The sequence below is a fragment of the Alosa alosa genome, chromosome 12 (assembly GCF_017589495.1).
Source record: "Alosa alosa isolate M-15738 ecotype Scorff River chromosome 12, AALO_Geno_1.1, whole genome shotgun sequence".
NCBI lineage: Eukaryota > Metazoa > Chordata > Actinopteri > Clupeiformes > Clupeidae > Alosa > Alosa alosa.
The window spans coordinates 26,381,174-26,402,475 of record NC_063200.1 but is presented as its reverse complement, the minus strand read 5'-3'; the positions used below and the strand labels follow the sequence as shown (position 1 = coordinate 26,402,475).

General features: G+C 43.2%; 1 protein-coding gene across 3 annotated transcripts in view; it reads right to left on the bottom strand.

Moving 5' to 3' along the window:
- The window catches only part of LOC125304680 (putative cytochrome P450 120), a 47,657-nt gene that overhangs the window by 21,890 nt on the left and 4,465 nt on the right, over window positions 1–21,302 (bottom strand). For all 3 annotated transcript variants that reach the window (XM_048259138.1, XM_048259140.1, XM_048259139.1), the window contains 5 exons: window positions 20,948–21,087; window positions 16,370–16,493; window positions 14,352–14,496; window positions 13,942–14,052; window positions 9,322–9,449 (listed from right to left, as the gene is read on the bottom strand). In XM_048259138.1, the coding sequence (XP_048115095.1) occupies window positions 9,322–9,449; window positions 13,942–14,052; window positions 14,352–14,496; window positions 16,370–16,493; window positions 20,948–21,087 (648 nt within the window). The remainder of the gene's footprint in view (window positions 1–9,321; window positions 9,450–13,941; window positions 14,053–14,351; window positions 14,497–16,369; window positions 16,494–20,947; window positions 21,088–21,302) is intronic.

Sequence of the window (21,302 nt, the reverse complement as noted above, 5' to 3'; positions counted from 1 at the left end):
AAACACACCCACTCTGTGGATTGTAGATCAGGGCTTAAAATTAATTTTTCAAAATGGGGGGGAATTCCCCCCTTAGGTTATTCATGTAGGGGGGATTTACACAATTTGGGGGGGGGGTTGATTCTGATACCAAGTCAAGAATTGCGATTTCAATACTTCGATACTTTTAAAAAAAAAAAAAAAGTGTTTGATTTTGGGGCCCCCACCACCCTGACGTCATCAGTAATATATACTGTAGTGGGATCATTCACAACAGTAGACATCCTAGATTCTGCTTGACTCTCTCCACACACACAAACACACACTGAAAATTATAGCTTATGTGATATGTTTCTATCATATATTTTTGAATTCATATAGAGTGTATTTATTTAATAATGCATTTTTTAAAGTATAGCATTTTACTAGTAATTACTATAGTAGCTAAACATATTTAGTAATTTGAATGCCTCATATTGACGTTTAACCTATAACACTTAGGCATATCTTTAATGTGGTGTGTAGGTCCAATTGAGTGCACAATGGTGATGAGTAGGTGTAATTCAGTGCCTGTCACTTTAAGAAAATACCTGAGAGTAATTCTATGGAGTAATTAGCCCCCCTTCAACCTGACGGTTTTAGGCTGTAGTCGCTAGTGAATAAAAGTTGTGCATAGTGCGGTATGTGTATGCAAATCATTATGTTTTCTATGTCATTAGATACAATAAATGTTCAAAAAACTAACATGTCGAAGACAATCTTTCTGGGATCAAGTGTTGACGTGACCTGAGCTAGCAGGATAGTTACCAAGGAGCTCTTTCCAGATGTAAAAGTTTGCCATGATAGCGTAGCCTATTTGCGTAAGCGCAAAGTGGTTCTCTCTCTCTCTCTCTCTCTCTCTCTCCGTGTGTGCGTCTGCATGAGGCTATGTTCAATTCAACTCGGTAGTTGATCAGTCCGGTCAATAGCACCGCATTCACGCCACAGGCTGTAAACAGGCTGTAACAGTGTATGCGGGAATTTCTCGCATTATGATGGCTAGAGTTGCGGGACTTGAACAAATTATGCGCAGTACCCGCAATCCAGCAGTGAAATTTAAGCCCTGTTTAATCCTACAGCAAAAACACAACAATGCACTGGATCTGTCTACAAAACGGGCCTTGTACTGTCTGGTCTACACGTTGCTCTGTCTGCACTGCCCCGTGCATCTGGACAGCCTTCCTGAACGACGTGAAACCTGATTGCAGGAACATGGGACTTCAGCAGGATAATGACTCAGAGATAAGGTGAGTCAGCACTCAAGCAACTCACTCGCCTACACCACACACACTCCCACTGCTGTCAATCACACCACTGGAGTTGATACAGTGCACAAAGCTAAACTAAACTTTCCCAGATAAGCATAATGAGTATTAGAATGGGTAGGGTAAGTGAAACCCAATGACTGTATACTGTAGAGTCACTGGTGAAACCACAGCACTGCTTACTAAACAGCTTCCTGTCTAACCAATAATGACTGTACTGCTTTTTTTTATTATGTCAAAACTCCTACAGAGACACAGTCGTAGATACATTCTCAGTTTCTAAATTCTCTTTTTATCTGTCAATAATGGAAAATCACACAGATAACACACCTTCATATCTAATCAAAACACTTGTGCTAGGGGTGGGAAATACTATAGCCACATCAATATATCATTATAAACCTATTTTTGCAATGTTACAGTATTGTACTGGCCCAAAGTATTGATATTTTTACAAAAATATGAAGTTCTACAATTCATAGAACTCATCCGCCAATTTGACTCCCCAGAGTCACTATTTCATGTATATCTCCGTGGCACTGATCAGACTACAGTAATAAGAGTAATCTTCTACACAGTCAAATACATGTTATATTTTTCTTCTTCATTTCCACAGATATTGTGATGTAAAGTAGATTCATCTTTTGTGATGCAGAATTGCTGTGTGGGCAAAGTATTGTGACAGTATCGATTCGTGAGTTACTCTGAGATTCCCATCCCTAATCTGTACTACTTATTTCCAGTGTTGGGCAAGTTACTTTTAAAAAGTAATTAGTTACAATTACTAGTTACTTCTTCCAAAAGGTAACTAAATTACTTACTCAGTTACAAATTATAAAAGTAACTAGTTACTTCAGAAAGTAACTAATGCGTTACTTTCAAGTAAATATTTAAATGCTCAAATGTGACCCCACCTCCACCCCTCTTTAACAGAACTTAAAATACATGTGTATGTTCAATATAAATCTGAATATCATAATGTAATGGACACTTAATACAAAACTATTAACAGAAACAATGTACACAAATCTAAACTATTTTAATGTTGTTGTGGGACAAAGTGAGACTAGCCTCCAATCAAATGCCATGTATGTATACAGTACCCTCCAGAATTATTGGCACCTCTGCTAAAGTTAAAAAGAGGAATATAAAATCATCTTTTGGAAATTGATCTTAGAGATTGGCATGGTTTTATTTCAGTTAGCATATTTATACTTAAGGCATTAAGATCAATTTCCAAAAGATGATTCCTCTTTTTAGTCAACTTTAGCAGAGGTGCCAATAATTCTGGAGGGTTAGGTCTGTAGATATTATGTTTATATAGTGGATAGATACAAATAACACAATAGATGTTTTGGAACTTTTGATATTTATTTGCCCCTCAACTATATTGGGCGTCTATATATAGTTCGATAACGTCTACAGACACGGTAGGGCTACCCCTCCTCTGACCCTCTCCCTCTGACAGAGAAGCTACACTAGGCGTGTAACTAAAGCGTTCCGTTCGCGACGCATAAAATCCATTTTAGATTAATTGTCTATTTTTTTTCGAACGTACGCGCCGCTATCACGTCTAAATGGCTGCATATCATCCACATACCTGGCTACCAGTTTGGTCAGTTCAGTCTGAGACAAAACATGTGGTGGGGCCTTAAAATCAAGCTTCAGTTGCTTAGGTTTTGTGGCAGTCTCCTCCTTTGGTGGCCTTGGCCACTTATTTCGAGTAAGCATGCAACGTTGAAATACGTTTGAATTACTTGACACCGACGTGGATAGGCACTTTTGCCCAGGGCATAATGCACATTTCACAATTAGGCCTACATTTGTTCCTTTACTTTTTTTGTTATTTTACTTTACTTTCACCCGCCCACCTCTGATTGGCTGACCATGAGATTTTACTCGACCTCAGCCAATCGTCAGAATTTATGCGCTTGTCTCGTGCACTGCCCGCTAACCAAGGAAAAAGTATTTGCCTCTCTGCTCAGCGTCTGATGAAAAAAACAGCTTTAAAGGGAAACTTGGCAGGATTTCCCCCTCTGCTGGAGAAATTGTGCATTATGCTATTTCAAACTGTGGGAAAAGGTAACGATAAAGCACATGGATTTGTTTACAAGCTAGTGAACGGTTAGCATAAGTTTGGCAGAACTATGTGGATGTTACAAGGTAAGAAACACGATTTAAAACTAGTTTCTTGTTTCTCACTTCTCTTTCCGGGACAGTGGTCTCAATGTTGCAAGGTTGGTTTTTCGCCTGAGGACGCTAGGCGCGCGGGGAAAGTCACCATTTTCACCGGAACAGGTCATTTAAGCATCCAAATGATTTCTAAACGGGTTTATTACGTTGAAATAGTTGCCAAGTTCCCCTTTAATTATAGTAACACGCCGGATTTTGTGGCAGTAACGGTAAAGGCGTTATTAAAATGGGAAGAGTAATTAATTAGATTACTCGTTACTGAAAAAAAGTAACGCCGTTATTTATAACACCGTTATTCCCATCACTGCTTATTTCATGCACGCACACACACTCACACACACATACACACAAGGCATCTGACGTGGGCTGCAGCGGTGAGGTGAGGGCCGAGCAGGTCATGCTCCTCCCCCCTCCTCCTCCTCCGTCAGTGACCTCAGCAGAGCAGAGCGGCCATTCAGGGTCCGGTAATGAGGGAGTGACTCCGCTAATGAAAAATGCATTACGCTCAATGGATCTGAGGAAACAAGTTAGGACCCCGGCAAAGACTCTCCTCCTGCCTCCACTCTGTGAGACGCTCTACTCTATGTGACGCTAAAAGCTTGCCACTACTTAAAACCTTTTATCACAGAGGAAGAGGCAGAAAGAGAGAGAGAGAGAGAGAGCAAGAGAGAGAGCATGAAAAGACAGAAGAGAGAGAGTGATGGAGAGAAAGAGAGAGGAAGGGAGGGAGAGAGTGAGAGAGATCAAGCAAGAGGGAGGGAGAGGGAGCCTGAGGGGGCTGAAGGCTTAAAGGCCTCATCAGACACTTCCGGATATGTAAAAACAACACTTCTGTTTCTGCAAGTGGGCAAAGCTCCTCAGAGATGCAGATTACTAAAGTAGTTCACAGAGTGTCCTCTGCACCAGAGATTGACTGCAGACACACACACACACACACACACACACACACACACACACACAGCACAGCACACCCCAGCACAGCAAAGCTTTTATTTACACATAAACAGATCAAGCCTGAAAAAAAACATTTTCTGTCTGTGAATTGGCCTCAAGTGAACCCTAATCCTCATTCAGACAAAACTGAACTCATTTAAACAATAAATGGTTTCACTAGCTGTTGGGAATTTTAGTGACATCAAATCTCAAAACCCTCAAGTCTTACTACAGTAATAAACTTAGGTAGTACCACACTTGCACAATACATGTGCATGGTTTCAGTATTTAAATGTTTGAATGAGTAATTTTTTAAAATAAAGTTATTATTTTAAAATAAACACTTTTTCCAAGTTAGATAACAGTGTCTTTTTCCTCATTCACTCTTCGCCTCCATCTCTCTCCCCCTCTCTGTCTGTCTTTTTTTCTTCCTCAATGTGTTCTCTCAGTCATTCCCGTAGGACACACACTCTTCTCCCCTGAGCCAGAGTGCATCTCCCTCTCTCTCTCTCTCTTTCTCTCCTCTTCCTCCCCCCTACACACACACACACACACACACACGCACACCACATGTCTGTCATCGCCTGCCAGCCAGATCTGTCACAGCTGGTGCGCACCGACCAAACAGGAAACTCAAAGCAGCTTGCGGTGACCTCCAAAAGGGGCAAAGCTATCCCAGCATGCCCTGTGGTGGGGGCAGCATCTGTGAGTTCTTTCACTGACGACACAGAGTGAAGCACAGACTGAGAGAAGGACGAAGAGAGAGAGATGAGTCCCTTCGCTCTCGTTCAACCAGAAACAGCAGTCACAAGATCTAATGGAACAGATGCATACAAGGGTGTGTGTATTGCATGTATGTATGAACTATGCATGTAGGTATGTGTGTGTGTATGTGTGTGTGTGTGTGTGTGTGTGTTGTGTTTGTGTGTGTGTTTACAAATATCGACATAAATAGTATGTTAGAAATGTCCATAAAGTAAATTTAAATTTCAATCTGACCTACTGTAATTTGAGATCATCATATTAAAGATATGGAGAGAGTAGAATAAATATTTAGCTTGCATGTATGAATGGAACAGGAATTATGTATTTTATAATATCTATGAATTATGTATATGTTTAAAATTTCCCCTTGGGATGAATAAAGTATCTATATATCTATCAATGTATATGAATGATATCTATGAATGAATCTATGAATTCATCCAGCTTTTCATGCACACTGCTCTCCCAGGGACATGGATGAGAGCTGAGGGCCATGGCAGAGTCGTGAGTGTGTGAGTGGTGTTGCCAGTCTCCTCTCCCTGTTAACAAGGTCATCACCAGCAGGCCCTGGAGAGGGGAGAACGGGTTGGGGGTCATACGTACCGCCCCACACGCGTTCATCCTCGTGGGGTCCAGAGAGAGGCCAGGGCAGGGTAGGGTAGGTTGGGCATGGGGGAGTTGGGGGTTGATCTCCCGCGGGCACCTCTCGCCAATGTGATGGGCCGTGGCTGCTGCCAGGGCAGGGCTATTTTCATCTGGAGCGTCTGAGGCTGCGGTTGAGGCACCAGAGGCCTCACCCCCTGGCACCCCACGGGCACTGCCACACACTGACAGCATCCCCAGCCATGCCAGGGAGGATTAAAGTTAAGACATGACAAACACCAGCGGTGCATGACGGGCATGACATCATCGCTGCCGTGCACACTGATGGTGAGTGTATGTGTAAGTGTGTGTGTGTGTGAGGACAGACATGGTGTGTGTGAGTGTGTCTATGTGTGTATGTGTGCACGCAAGCTGTTGTGTGGGGTGAGGACAGATGATGTGTGCCTGTTTGTGTCTGTGTGTACGTCGTGTACTTGTGTGTGTATGTGTACTTGTGTGTGCACACGCAAGCCTGTGTGTGTACTGTATGTGTGTGGGATGAGGGAGGGGGTAGCCTTGCCTCGTTGTCGTGAACTCAAAGACAAACACACTTCCACGCCAGTCATGACATGATGTGTCCTCTCGGAGGAAAGAGAACCGATTTCGGCAACCCGATATCGACCGAAAGGCTTCAGAGGTCCATTCAAAAATACTCTCTCTCTCTCTCTCTTTCTTTCTTTCTCAGTTTAGTGACATTGCAAAAATACATGTCTGCTTGGATAAATACAGCAACAACAGACTTCAGGCGAATTAATAAAGCACTCAGACCGTCTCTGCAGCACAGAAGTATGGGTGCTCTAAAAATGAACACAGCAATATACTTATCATAGCAATGTCTTAAATTTGGGGCAATTTGTTTCAAAGGGTGAATTAAGATGACACAATATATTTCCAATCAGGCCCCGCTAGGCTAAGCTGAGGGGAGGAGAGATGCTGGCCAAGACCGGAGCAGATGGGGGCACATCCCACAAATATCCTTCGGCCAGCCGGGTGTGAACACAAACACACAGATAATTATTTCTCTTTTTCTCTCTCTCTCTCTCTCTCTCTCTCTCTGTCCGATCTAGACTCATCTCAAGCTCATAACCCAGACCCAACTACCATTATCCTTTCTCATTGCTCCATCTCTCTGGCTAGCCAGTGAACCCATTTCTGATTCTGGCTGCAGACTGGCCCACCCTAAAGTGTCGCGGGGTAATATCACAAATGTACACTCATATAGCTCATATATATACAGTGGGGGAAATAAGTATTAAACACATCAACATTTTTTTCAGTAAGTATACTTCCAATGAGGCTATTTGCACGACATTTTCACCAGACATTAGTATTAACATTAGTATTAATTACAATTTCGTGCGAATAGCCTCACTAGAAGTACACTTATTGAAAAAAATGTTGACATGTTCAATGTTCAATACTTATTTCCCCCGCTGTATACACCCACAAAGCTCACAATGGTCACATAGCTCTCCCTATGGGAACTTTAGATTCACACAGGTCCTATACATCTCATTATGGAGCCTGTAGATTCACACAGGTCCTATACATCTCATTATGGAGCCTGTAGATTCACACAGGTCCTACACATCTCATTATGGAGCCTGTAGATTTCCATTGAGACCTTTACATGGATCCCTGGTGAAGCATTGTTTCCAACAGCAGCTATGGATTTCAGCGTTTGCGTGCGTGATCAAGTCAGGAACTGAGTTGGAGGAGAGAGGCTTTTGTTTGCACACCAGTTTCCACAGGGGCAGTGACTCAGCCTACCTTGTGACACTGGTGGCCAGGACCTGCGTTGTTCTTCCGTGTGTCATTAGCTGTGTGACCCGTGAGTCTCAGGGTGTAATTATCTTTCTTTTTTTTTTTTTCCCCATGCCTCCCCACACAACAACACCCACCCACACCGGAAGAAGCGCACCAAAAACAGAGTGAGCACCATCGCCTGTGGATTATTACTCTTTTCACTGACAGCTGAGTTGAACATGATCTACCTCAGTGAACATCACACCCATGCATGCACAGACACACACACACACACAAACACACACACACACACACCCACGCACGCACATAGACACACACACCCACGCACGCACATAGCACACACAAACACACACACACACACTTGTATGGCTGAGGGACTCTGTTTCCAAACTTCGACGTCATTAAATATGGCTTGAGGGCAACGGAAAAAGTATTAAAAATTGAACAGCACCACACCTGGAGTGGAGCATCTCAAGGGACAGAGATGGCACCAAAGCCAAATGCTCGCTTGATAAATGACCAAAAAAGAGACAGTGAGGAAGGCAATTCAACAACAAGAGAAAGACGACAAAAATTAACATTATAGCAAATCAAAACAAAGTAAATCATTTTGTTTTTTTTTGGTATGATGATCCACAGTGAAAATATAAGTTTACACACCCCATATAGAAAATGTACAAAAACATAGGAATCACACTTGTCAAGTACAATACTCTCATGTTAAATCTGTGGTAAAACACTTGCATATACTTTCCATACTAAAATTGCATAATGCCTTTTAACATGCTAGGTACAGTGTGTCATAAATAAAATACTTAACGCTTTGTCACATTTACTTTGACATTTGGATAAGGTGATATTCCATACCAAGCATGAATTTTAACAGATGATCCGATCAGACTATCTAAAGTAAAGTAAAAGTAAAGTGTTACCTATTTATTATATGTAATTCTATATGAAAGGGGCCATAGATATTTGTGATAACACACTGTTACCATATATAATATTTGTACTATAAAAAACAATATACATTAATTTTAGAGATTTATATTTTCCATATGGGGGATAGGGCACAATACAAACAAGTCAGATATAACTGTAAAGCAGTTCAGTTCTGTCTGATATAGATGGAAATCATGTCTCTTCACAACAGGCTCCCCTTGAGGTTAAAACCCTTTCTGTCTTCTGACCAAGGAGAGAGGAGGATAAAGGCTGACATGTTGCACGGGTTGGAGAGTATTTTTAAAACAGAGCCCCAGGTGACAAAATGAAAGAAACGCAAGCAGTGCAGAAAGAAAGAGAGGGAGCAAAAGAGAGAGAGTGTGAGAGAGAGATAGAGAGAGAGAGAGAGAGAGAGAGCCTCTGAGGTCATAACTGGCAAAGTGGGAAAATAACAAAAGCATTATGATGCTGAAGCATTGCAACTGTGGGAATTGAGCACTGAGCAAGCATGTGAGAGGAAGGGAGAGAGAGAGAGGGAGAGAAAGAGAGAGAGAGTGAGGGAGAAAGAGAGCAACTGTGCTTAAAACCAGCTTTAGGGGTTGCAACATGATTCAGTCAAAATCCATTCATTCATGCACACACTTGTCCCTATTCAGATAAACCGCAGCACAATAATTGTCCTCTTGATAGCCATTCATAACCGACCATAGTGCCATTCACTGCTCCAGAGTGGCCATTCTGTTGCATTGTGGGAAAACAACAACAACAACAACAACAGTTATCTGTGAGGACTCACCTTCCTGACCACCTCTCCGGCCTAAACTCATCTGGCTGGTGGAACACCTCAGGGTCGCGGTGGACGGTGTAGCTTACATACATGGTGGCGGAGCCTTTAGGGATGTGGTAGCCTCCCAGCGTGGTGTCCTGGTGTGGTATATATGAAAAGAGGACAATGTCGTGATTAGTGTCCAGCAAGATATGCTTACTCTGCCAAGACATTACCCACAACTTCCAATAACCTCCGATAATTAGTGCCAGAATTTATTTGTCAAGTGAATTAGTACTGCTACATTTGTAATTGCATCAAAACCATTAGTTTTCAGATTGATATTTATTACAAATTGAATTAAATCTTTCAGTGTGATTCTACTATAGTTTGCAAAATCAGTGGAGGGTAGATGATCAGTATTTTCTGCATTTGCAACTGCTAGATCAACAAAGAAAAACATCTGGCAAAAAACACCTAAGGGAAGGGATGGGATGGGATCGAAGCTAGCGAAAGGAGCCGACCACTGAAACTACTTTTCCTGAGTGCCTGTAACTGACAGCATTGACTCATTTAGAGGCTCCGATGCCTCATTGTGCAGCCCTGAATTCCTGCTGGTGTGCTATGGAGGAGTCTGTTATGTCAACAGCAGCACACGTAATCAGAAGAAACGCCTCAAAAGAAATGCGAACAAACCAAACATGTGAGGGGAGAGCATTACAACTTCCTGAGTTGACTCCCAAGATCCTGTTATCCCCATGAGAGACAGTACTAGTAGGCCACATGTTTATACAGTATATGTTTGTATATGTTTGTACTATATACATACAAAAGTGTATGTTTTTATGTGCATGGTGGAGTCCAAAGAGCACATTACGGTCCTTAAAGTCCTGCTCATCAGGGCAGCTGTTTATCTGCAGCGATTCGATGCCCACACCCTGCCTGCCAGAGAGCCAGATGCTGATGTTTTATGCAGAACCCCATTAAGAGCCGGCATATGGGCCAGACTTGGCTCTAGGCTCTGAGTCCTGCATAAAAAAGACACACATATGCACAAAGACACACACACACACACGCGCACACACAGGCGCACACACACACATCCACACACACACAGACACACCTTTATCCCACATAGATTTATGCACACACTAACACACACAGGCATATATACAAGCGTACATGCACACACACACAGACACACACACTCACAGACACACACACACATACTCCCACTCACCGACCCACATACACACACACACACACACACACACACACACACCAATGACAGGGTCCAGGCAGCTGATACGGATCTCCCTCCTCTGGCTTGTTTTTTATTTAAAGCACACCCTCCAGCATGGCATGTCACGCAAAATGGCCGCCTGAATGACACCACCGTGCCTCCCTAAGAGCCTGACCATGCCAGCGTGTAAGGAGTGGAAACTTACTCCCCCCACACACATACTCCCACTCACCGACCCACACACACACACACACACACACACACACACACACACACACACACACACACACACATACACACACACATCCACCCACCCACCAACACATACACACACACACACACACACACACACACACACACACACACACACACATATCTACCCACCCACCCAACCACACATACATACACACACACACACATACACACACACACACACACACATGCACACACACAGTCTCTTCTGTCCCCCCAGAAGACCTCTGGTGACCTCGGTGGGTTAATCTTCCACCCCTGTAGCCTAAACATGAGATGCTGGACATGCCCGCTCACTCTTCCTGTTCCGCTCCTGGAGGGAGGATTACTCACGCATATCCGATGGCCAAGAGCCTTTAACTGGGTGCCTTAATTATGTGTGTGTGTGTGTGTGCTAGTGTGTGTGTGTGTGTGTGCACATGTGTGTCCATATGTGTGTGAATGCCTGCGTACGTGTTTGTGAAACTTTTCTGTCTTTTTCCACCCTGACACGTCCACCCGATGTAATTAGGACACCAGGTGAGGAGGTGCTCGGACGGATGTGGGATGCTGGGAAAGCGATGACGTGGGTGAGCATTCCTGACCCTGTTTCTGCCGCAGACCGCATCACCAGCGAGCAACTAATTACCGCCTGGCCAGGGTTTACACATCACCATTGATTTCTGATAGCTATGCAAAGGGTACAAAGAGAAGGACTGCAACCGAAATAGAAAGAGAAAAACGATAGATAAATAGATGGAGGGAGAAGAGGGAGAGAAACAGAGGGGTAGCACAGTACAAGTCTTCCCTATTAAGAAAGTATGAAAGGAAAAAAGATAAATGGAAGAGGTAGAGTGGGAGAGAGAGAGAGAAACAGAGAGAAAGAAAGAGAGAAAGAAAGGGGCAGCACAGTGAAAGTCTCCCCTAGCAAGAAACCATTTTTAACAATGCACCATTCGAATGTCTTTTTCTCTCAGTTGCACTCTGTCCGTAAACAAAATGCCCTCTGGCTTTCTCTCTCACTGGCCGACACCGGCTGCACATGGCTTTCACACAGCATGCTGACCAGTTGGTCCAGCGATAGCTCACAGTGGCAATAACAGGCTGCTCCTGAGTCACCCAAACAAGTGAGTCCACAAAGCACCAGCAGCGACAGCAGCGGCGGGGGCCATGCAACACCCTGACCGTGGGAGAGGAGGCGCGGGCCGTCATACATGTTCCAAGAAATCGGCCTCTATGGGTCTCTTTCATGGACCACTCATGTGATCCGAGGTTATAATGTCTGTGAAAAAGGAACATTTAAAAATAGAAAAGTTTCAAGAGCATGCATTGGCTCTATTTTTAATTGGAAGCCCCCAGTGCTAAAATGTTGTTTAGCTTCTATTTTTTGTCTGTGTGGCTTTGAGGATAATCAGCAACAACATGGTTATTGATCGCTTTGTGGCAATATTTGTTGTTGTTACACCATGGCAACGGTAAGGTCAAAGCAGTGGCATGCCAGCAGGACAAGCAAGGCAAAGGCGTCCATTTAGGTCACAGGAAACACAAGACCTGAATAGATGTTATTCCAGCACAGAAAAAAATGTGGATCGGAGGAGCTGCTAAATGACCTAATGTAAAATTATGCAATGAAATGCAGAAGTTGGTAACACAGAGATCTTTAAAACAGACATGGAATCTGCCCTTGTGCCCTGCAAAAGAGATTAATTCGGAATGAAAACATCAAAAACTACAGTCTTCCTTCAGTTTATTTCTACAGTGCTTCTGCTACGTTAGAACTTTCTGATGAAGGATTGATACAGAGCTTTTCCCTTCATCTTACTGTGTGTCACTGTGTGCACTTTTGGCCCATGATCGTTCAACATTTAGAAAACACTTCTAAGAACTATCACAGAACTATCACCACTAAGACTATGAAAAGTGTACTGCGCACAGCTTGCTGTGGCTAACTCTTCAGACCCTTTAATGCCCCCTTCTCTACAAACCCACTCCATCACTCTGGCAGCTCACATGCACTGCTACCCATAAGGAACTCTTTCATTAAATACGCAGCCCTCTCACCTGTTGCCTCTGATTAATCACAGCACTTGTAATTAGATTTTTCCTGGGTCACCCACCACGCTGAGCCGAAAGTATTAGATCCCAAAGTCTGAACACGAGGCTTTTTAACGGGTGTTTAAAATGGCTGTAAGTGGAGCAGGTCCCTCGGGACGGTCTGGTCTACTGTAGTGGTAATCATCAGTGGCCAGGAAGAGTGATTGGGAGTGGATGTGTGATGAGTGAAGTAGAGGGTGTAATCAAAACAGAAAACCGCCAGCATTAAAAAGACCAGCATCCATTATTTTTGATGGCAGTAATGACTTCATTATGGTGTTCTGGCTTTAGGTTTACAAAATTGCTTGTGCATATTTGAATGAATCTATTTTAAATTCACTGTCTCTGAGAAAGTCTCTCCTTCACATGTGGAGGTGACGTCATACAAATTGCACTGCTTTGACAGTAACAGAAAGCTGGTTGAAAACCTATAGCCTACGCCTACGAACTAGTGAGTCAAGTCTGTCTTGAGCTAAAATTACTTTATTTGATATCACTGTAATACGCACACTGATGGCTAACACACATGCAGTGTGATTCCAATCCTACACACTATGGTACACCAAGAGGGATTAACAGTACATTATGGTGAATGGCAATAATCCAATACCTTCTACAAAGGCTTTGTATGATGCCCCCTGCACAGGCAAAAACAAAAAAGATGGCCACAGCGGTAGCATTAGCCACTACTTTTTCCACCACGGTGCAGCAGCGCACCGAGTAAGAGGAAGTTAATCAATCAGCCGGGAATCAATGACCCACATGAGCCGTTGCATAAAGAGGGATTAGGTCAGTGAAAGGGCTATGGGGAGCGGGGAATCAAAACAAAGATTTTCCTCCAATAACAGAGAGGTGGATGCAAGCGTGGGCGAGTCAGTCAGCCAGAGAGAGAGAGAAAGAGAGAAAACAACAAGTCTCTCGAGTCATTATGTAATTTGTCTCTGTCAAAAGCTAATTTCAGCATGGCTTACAGTAGTCGAATGAATAAAAGCTCTCATTCAAAAAAAATATAGACTTTGACACTAAGTCAATATAAGGGCACTGGTAATGGGAATCCATCTTGAACAGCACAGGGGACAAACCTGACTCGCTATCCGTCTTCCACCAATGAAAGGAGGCCACAGCCTCTGCACCTCCAGCAGCACCTGGTCCAGGTACCTTGGATCTTGCCTGGCTCGTTCACGCACCTCTTCCTGAAAGAGACCAAAGCAACATGCCAATGAGTTCATTAACTAAGCACAGGGCTTATTCTAAAGGGTTTATTCTACTGCTATGGTGGTACGTCCTTAATGAGGAATGATGATCTATGATGAACCTTAATGAGGAATACTGCACTTCTGTACTTTATAATCATTACGATAATAAATACTGATATATATGATCTGTGAGAAAACAAATTGTCTCCGATGAAACACGTGCTCTGGCGCTAATGAAACCAGTAGGCGGTGTCCAGATGGACTATGGCATCGCTGGCGGAGAGGATAGCGGTCACCTGGCCGGGCCCACACAGGGCCAGTGTGAAGGAGGTGAGCAGTGAGGCCAGCGCTTTGGGGATGAGGGCCGAGATGAACAGCAGCAGATGCTGAGAGGCACAGCTGGCATCTGGCAGAGGGAGAGCCCGCAGACAGCCCACAAACCTGCAGGGGGAGACATGGAGAGATGAAAAGGGTAAGTAGATAAGAACTGTAAATATACTTATATATATATATATATATAGATAGACAGATAGATAGATAGACAGAAATATAGATAGACAGAAATATAGATAGACGTAACATACATACAAGCAAAGCAGTACACACACAGAGACAAACACACATACTGTGTGTATGTTAACTAGATGTACCGCAGAGCGGTACAAAATATGACCGCCGCCCAGTCCAGCACATTTTTTCCACAAAAATAAGTCACGCTGAAAGGCATATATAATTCTAACTGTCTCACTGAATTGCATTATGCACACTCAATTCTCACTGGTATCTGCTAGACAACAAGTACCAAAACATGATTAGTTCATAGATTTCACATGTAATATACATTTTATACAACCCCACCCCCATCTTGCCTGTTCATAATTCTGAGAAATTCTTGAATTGTGTGCATGTGTGCGTGTACAGGTTTATGTTTATGTGTGTGTGGGTGTGTGTGCGTGCATGTGTGTGTTTGCCTGTTTATGTGCCTGTGTGTGTGCATGTGCATGCATGCGTATATATGTCTACTGTGTGAGTATGTGTCATCACATGGGATTACTGTGAATGTATGTGTGTGCGCGTGTGTATCTTTTTATGTGTGCATATGGAATGGGTTACATGACCCCTGGAGGCAAACATCACGCAAAAAATTGGTCATCCTAGGCCCTACGGTTCTCAAGATATTCACAGAAAACTGTGTCTGCCCTACCCTCCTTTTGGGGGTCCAGTCCAGCGGGGGGCTACAGATCAAAAACAGCGATGGTTCCATGCTATCCATGTGGGGTTACATGCCCACCAAGTTTCGTGTACCCCGGTCTTTCAGTGTACCGGGAATCCTTGTTGGTGTACGGTCACTAAATGTACACATAAATTAATTTATTGTGTGGCCCCCCATGAACGAAAGTCCACGAAACTTGGCATGCATTCGGAGGGTGTCATAATGATCCTACACTTCCAATTTCGTGAAGTTTTGACTATGTTAGGTCACAGATACCTGCGATTACAACATCTCATTTTTACTTTTTTGTGTTTAACTAGGTGGCGCTATACATGAAATGAGTGGTTATGGAATGGGTTGACATGGCCCTTTGAGATCAACATACTCAAAAAAATGGTCCTCCTAAACCCTACGGTTCTCGAGATATTCACAGAAAACTGTGTCTGCCCTACCCTCCTTTTGGGGGGTCCAGTCCAGCGGGGGACTACAGATCAAAACGAAAACAGGAGGTTCCATGCTATCCATGTGGGGTTACATGCCCACCAAGTTTCATGTACCCTGGTCTTACAGTGTCCCGGGAATCCTTGACGGACATTTGGACATGCGAAAAAGACAAAAAAAAGAAAAACCTGACTAAACCTATATGACCGCCGCTTCGCTGCGCGGCGGTCATAATTAAAACATTTGGAAAAGGGATGATTAGATAATCACAGAGATATTAATGAGTGCCATCCATTCAGTAAACAATAGGACTCTTGACCAAGACTTGCACCTGAGGGAGCAAAGTCCCAATAGAGGGTTATTGCATTATAGCCTTCACTATGAACCATTGCACTGTTTGTATTTATTGTCTGCCTGTTCCATCAAGGATCAGTACATTTCCTAAAGTAGATTATGGCCCATGTGTATAAACTAATAAGAAGGGCATTATGCCAGACGAGCTGACTATATCAGAGTATCTCAGATTAATAATAGGATTCTTTCCTCGCCCTGCCTCTGTCTGCCCTCTATATCTGTCTCTCTCTGCCTGCCTGTCTGTCTCTCTACCTCTCGTTCTCGCTCTCTTTCTCTCCCTCCTGTTCAGATCAAATCATTCCTCACCCCTCTTGCTCCAGCTCCAGCTTCTCTTTGATGATCTCCATGAGCTTGTCTCTGGCTTCCAGGGCCGTGCTGAAGCCAGAGGACCACAGGGGCACCTTAATGTTCACAGGAGCGGATATGATCCCTGTGGAAAGCAGAGATTGTTTGAAGGGGAGAGAGAGAGAGAGAGTGTGTGTGAGAGAAAGAGAGATGTATCTCGGATGCATATGTTGATCCATATCTTGTTTGCTATGCATTCTGTATGTAAACCTCGCGTGTGTGTGTGTGAGAGAGAGAGAGAGAGAGATGTATCTCGGATGCATATTGTATGTAAACCTATGTGTTTAAATGTTCTGCTTTGCCAGTGCTATAACTATCTGTCATGCCAATAAATCTCACTTGAATTGAATTGAATTAAGTGAGCGAGGGAGAGAAAGAGGAAGAGAGAGAGAGAGAGAGAGAGAGGAAGGAGTGACAGACAGTCATATCATCTGCTTATCTCCTCCACAACTCTAGAGAGGCCTGGGCTGAGCCCGCGTGAGCCCGCATGAGAGCAGATTGTATTACCGGCCGCATCCGCCCTGTCTGCACAGCCACCGCAGTGCTAATGTCCGATTCCTGCTCATTAGATCACAGGCTGCAACGTGAGAGTCCGACTGCCACAGACAGGTGCATGAAACACAACCTCTGTCCTTGTGTTTCAGTCCATACGCATTACCATGGCCATTAGAATTACCAACACAGATACTGGACTTTGACCAGAAAAGGGAGATAGCCAACTGCCAAATAGCCACTTATGTGGAGGGACAGTGCAGGGGATTGAAATAACAACAGGCAAATGCTTCTTCTATTTCTTAATTTTAATTCCAACTGAACTGTCTGGATTGACTGTAGTTGCACTCAATTGGATGACCCCTACAATGAGCACGTCATCATCTTTTTAACTAGATGTACCGCATAGCGGTACAAAATATGACCGCCACTCAGTCCTGTACATCCGTTCCGCGAAAATAAATCACACTTCAATTTGTCTCCATCTTTTACTCCATCCCCCACTCTTGAAACTTTTGTGTATGCTTGTTTGGCATGCCTGAGTGTGTGTGCGCGGCTGCACAGAAAATAGCCTACTGGTGCTGAAAAGGTGAATAGATTGTAGAATAGCCAAAGAAGATGTAGCATTGTTATAAAACCTTTAAAATCTCTAAACAATCACAGGTAGGGCAGTTCATCACAGTTCATCCATTGCAACTGGATTGATGAAAGGTCACTTACACCTGTAGGCTACATTGTATTTGGGAAAAGCAAAAGGTATCAGCATAATGTTATTTATTTATTTATTTGCTTATAAACAAAAACATCTCTGTCAGTTCCATGCCGTTTTCAACAGCTATCAAAAACAAAGGTCATTTTTTTGGATGGATGGATTTTTTGTGAATGTTTCTTCTTCTACATAAGATTTTAGTCATCTTTAGTTCATGTGATACTTTATTGTCAATGCACAAATTAAGTAACAGTAGTCTGAAACGTTATTGTTAATGCACAAATTAAGTAACAGTAGTCTGAAACGAAATGCTGTTTTACATCTAACCAGTGGTGCAAATAACTGACATGTCCAAATGGCCTTGATGAAATGCGTCGCTAGACTGTTCATACACATTTTAACGGGCCAAAGTTGAAGAGCTGTTGTCCGTTATTGTTCGTGCAAATATAGGCCTAGGCTGATTCATGTTTGTGTAACTGAGGTCCATGGCTAGTCTGGCTTTCACCAGACCAAGCTCAATCTTTTAAGAAATCAAAAAATAAATAGCGGGCAGATCAGATCTATAGTCCATAGGCACCCGATATTGTTTAATTTTCGATTGAGATATCCATAGGCAAAAAATGCATCAGGGATTATGAAAAAACTGTAACTAACAAACTAGATCCTAATTTTCCTTCCCTAAGCTACAGGTAGGCTTATAAGACAACATAAATTGTCAATCTGGCACACAAATAAAATCTCCTTTGGCCAATGGCTTCGCCTTACAGTATCAAGCGGACTTAAATTGCCATATCGTGGAATAAAATTCCCAGCTCCATGAGTCACCGTGAAGTAGCCACTTCTAAATGGGACCCACTACACCGTAGCTTAAGGTGTGTTGCTAAAGCAGCCATAATGAAATGAAGGTGTCATTGTTTGGATAATTCACACACACGTGCTTTTTAATTTCACAGACTACAACTACCAAGCTGGAATCAAAGCACATCGATTCCCCTCTCACACCCTGCACGCACTTAAAACAAATAAACAGGCGTCTCAGTCTCACGCATGTATAGGCAAAACTGTATCAGACCGGTGTAACGTTGGTAAATCTTCCATTGCACAGAATGATTTTTGTAGCACGTGCAACAAATGACAGTCGAAAGATACAATTACAGTGCTGCTATCATTTTGCTTGGTATAACCCAGTGTTTCTCAAACTTTTTTTCTGGGGACCCACTTTTTAAAAATGACAGACTATCGCGACCCAACTCGTGACTGTGGTAGTTAACAAACTAGATCAGTGGTTCTCAAACTTTTTCTTTCATTCCCCACTTTGATCAAGGGGGCATTCTCGAGCCCCATGCACCTGTCCCTCATCGCTCTAAGAAAGTGGTAGGTCAAGCTTAAAATTGTCAAATTTATTGAAATAATGACAAGTTCTAAATATATCCTCTTCAACAGAGTTAAAATCAGCTGGTGCTGCAGATATAATAATAAATAAATACATCACACATATTTCTGTTTTCCAGCAACATATTAGGAAGTATAGGCCATTTTACAGCATTGTACAATATATTCAATGAAATACCAACATGCTGCATTAAATGGATCCATAATCCAGTCATACTGAGCACTGCTGGTTGGGAAATATTTTTGAAATAAACTTTGGATGTGATGTAGGCCTACTGTTTAATACATGGGATCACAAGAGTGCCTCCCAATCAGGCGTTTCAGCGATTTAAGCTCAGAAATAATATTGTCGCGATCGGTAGCCTGTCCCATACTCAAGTTTTTGGTGAATGCAGTAATCTTATTTGCTAGGTGAGGTAGGTGCTTGTCTTAGCCTTGTAACTGGACATTTAACTCAAATGTATCGCTAAGATATATCAAATATATCGCTAAGATAGGCCAGCTTCGTCAAAAAATGTTCATTAGTGAACGTGCTTGCAGATTCAAACATGCGCTTTTCCTCCAAGAAGAGGCGAGCTCAAACACGCGCGACAGCACTTTACCTCGGGAAAGCCACCTTGCCTTGCTGTGAAACAGTACAGCCTTTTGGTCAGCTACTATCTCTTCGCAAAGTGCGAAGAATAGATGCACGCTTTTTTTTGATGAAATTCACCACTCTCACAACAACGTTCAAAATCTCATGTAGGTCGGGACTAACTAAGCTGCCTTGACACGAGCGCTTCCCTGTGAATAACACAGTGCGTCCATTGCGCATCGGGTGTTCTCTGCGGTAAACTACAGTCCTTGTAGGAAGCGTCCATTGTTTTTCCAACCCACTTTTAACTTCCAACAAAATTACGTCTCACTGCAACGATGCACCATCTAGTGGACAAACGACTACTTATCGCCAATACTGGAAATGCAGCCATGATGATGATGATGAATATTTTTTTTGGCTTTCTTTTAATCCTACTGAATTTGTAATTATGTATCGGCTGTTCTAATACCGATAGGATGGATGAAATTCTACGAAACTTCGCATACCCCCAGAGAATGCCAGGTCAATCATACACATAAAACATAAATTTTGGTGCAGTTCTGAACATCTTAACATCTTAACTGAAGATAGGGGCGATTAAAGCAGAATGATATTGCATTTTCATTTTTTACCGGGGGGGGGGTGCAAATCACAAATGAGTGATTATGGGCCAGGTTGATGTGGGCCCTTGAGACCAACATACCATAAAAGATTCTTCATCCTCAGTGCCACGGTTCAGGTAGTTATTTAGGAAAAACTGTTTTTTTTTGCGGTTCGGGGGGCCCAGCACGGGGGGGTGTGGCCCCCGGGGACGAAACAAATTTTTTCCGTAAAAGTCTAGTGGGGCTACATACCCACCAAATTTCATGTGTCCCGGTATTTCGGTGTCCCGGGTATCGTTGACCAAAAATTCAGGAAGTAGATGATGGAAAAAAGAAAAAAAAACTTTGACAATCATTATATGACCGCTTTGCTAGCGGCAGTCATAATAATTTACATTTTCACAAAGATTTCATGTTTCATGTCTCATCATCATCCCTAAGCGTCCCCTGGTCTGTTGCAGTAGCTGTCGTGTGCGTAACTATCCAGTACTTACACAGGTATGATAGGTGATAGGCTACGGGCACTAGAGTGGTTATCATTCAGGTGGGCAGGCTGTGCCGTCCTCTAATCCTGTGGTGTAGGTAAGCTCTTTTATGTGGGACTGGACACTCTGACCCAGCTGAGGCTGGCTGACTCATTCACTCAGTCACACAGCACATAATAAACACACTCACTCACTTTGTCACTCACCCACTTACACATACACACACTCATTAGCTCACTCTTTCACTCGCTTACACACACACACACACACACACTCACTCACCGTGCCAGTGAAGGGTGCAGAGATGAGTGATCTCCTCGAACACTTCAGGCGTCTCCTCCGCCTTGACATTCAGGAACAGGCCCAGCACCAGCTCCGAGCCCAGCCTCTTGAATATGGGGTAGACTGACTGGGGCTCTGCACTGAAGCACACCACATACAGCACATGAGCTGCCGATACCAGGGGTTCTCAAACTTGTTGGTGCCAAGAAAGTTTCCTCATAATTATAACCAATTATTAAGCATATCTTTACTACCATTTGTACACTAAGATGTCATTTGTATTCTCTGGCGTTGTGGCCAGGCTTGCAATCCTGTGTTTACTGGAAGGTGTGTAACTTGGTAACTTGGTTCACAA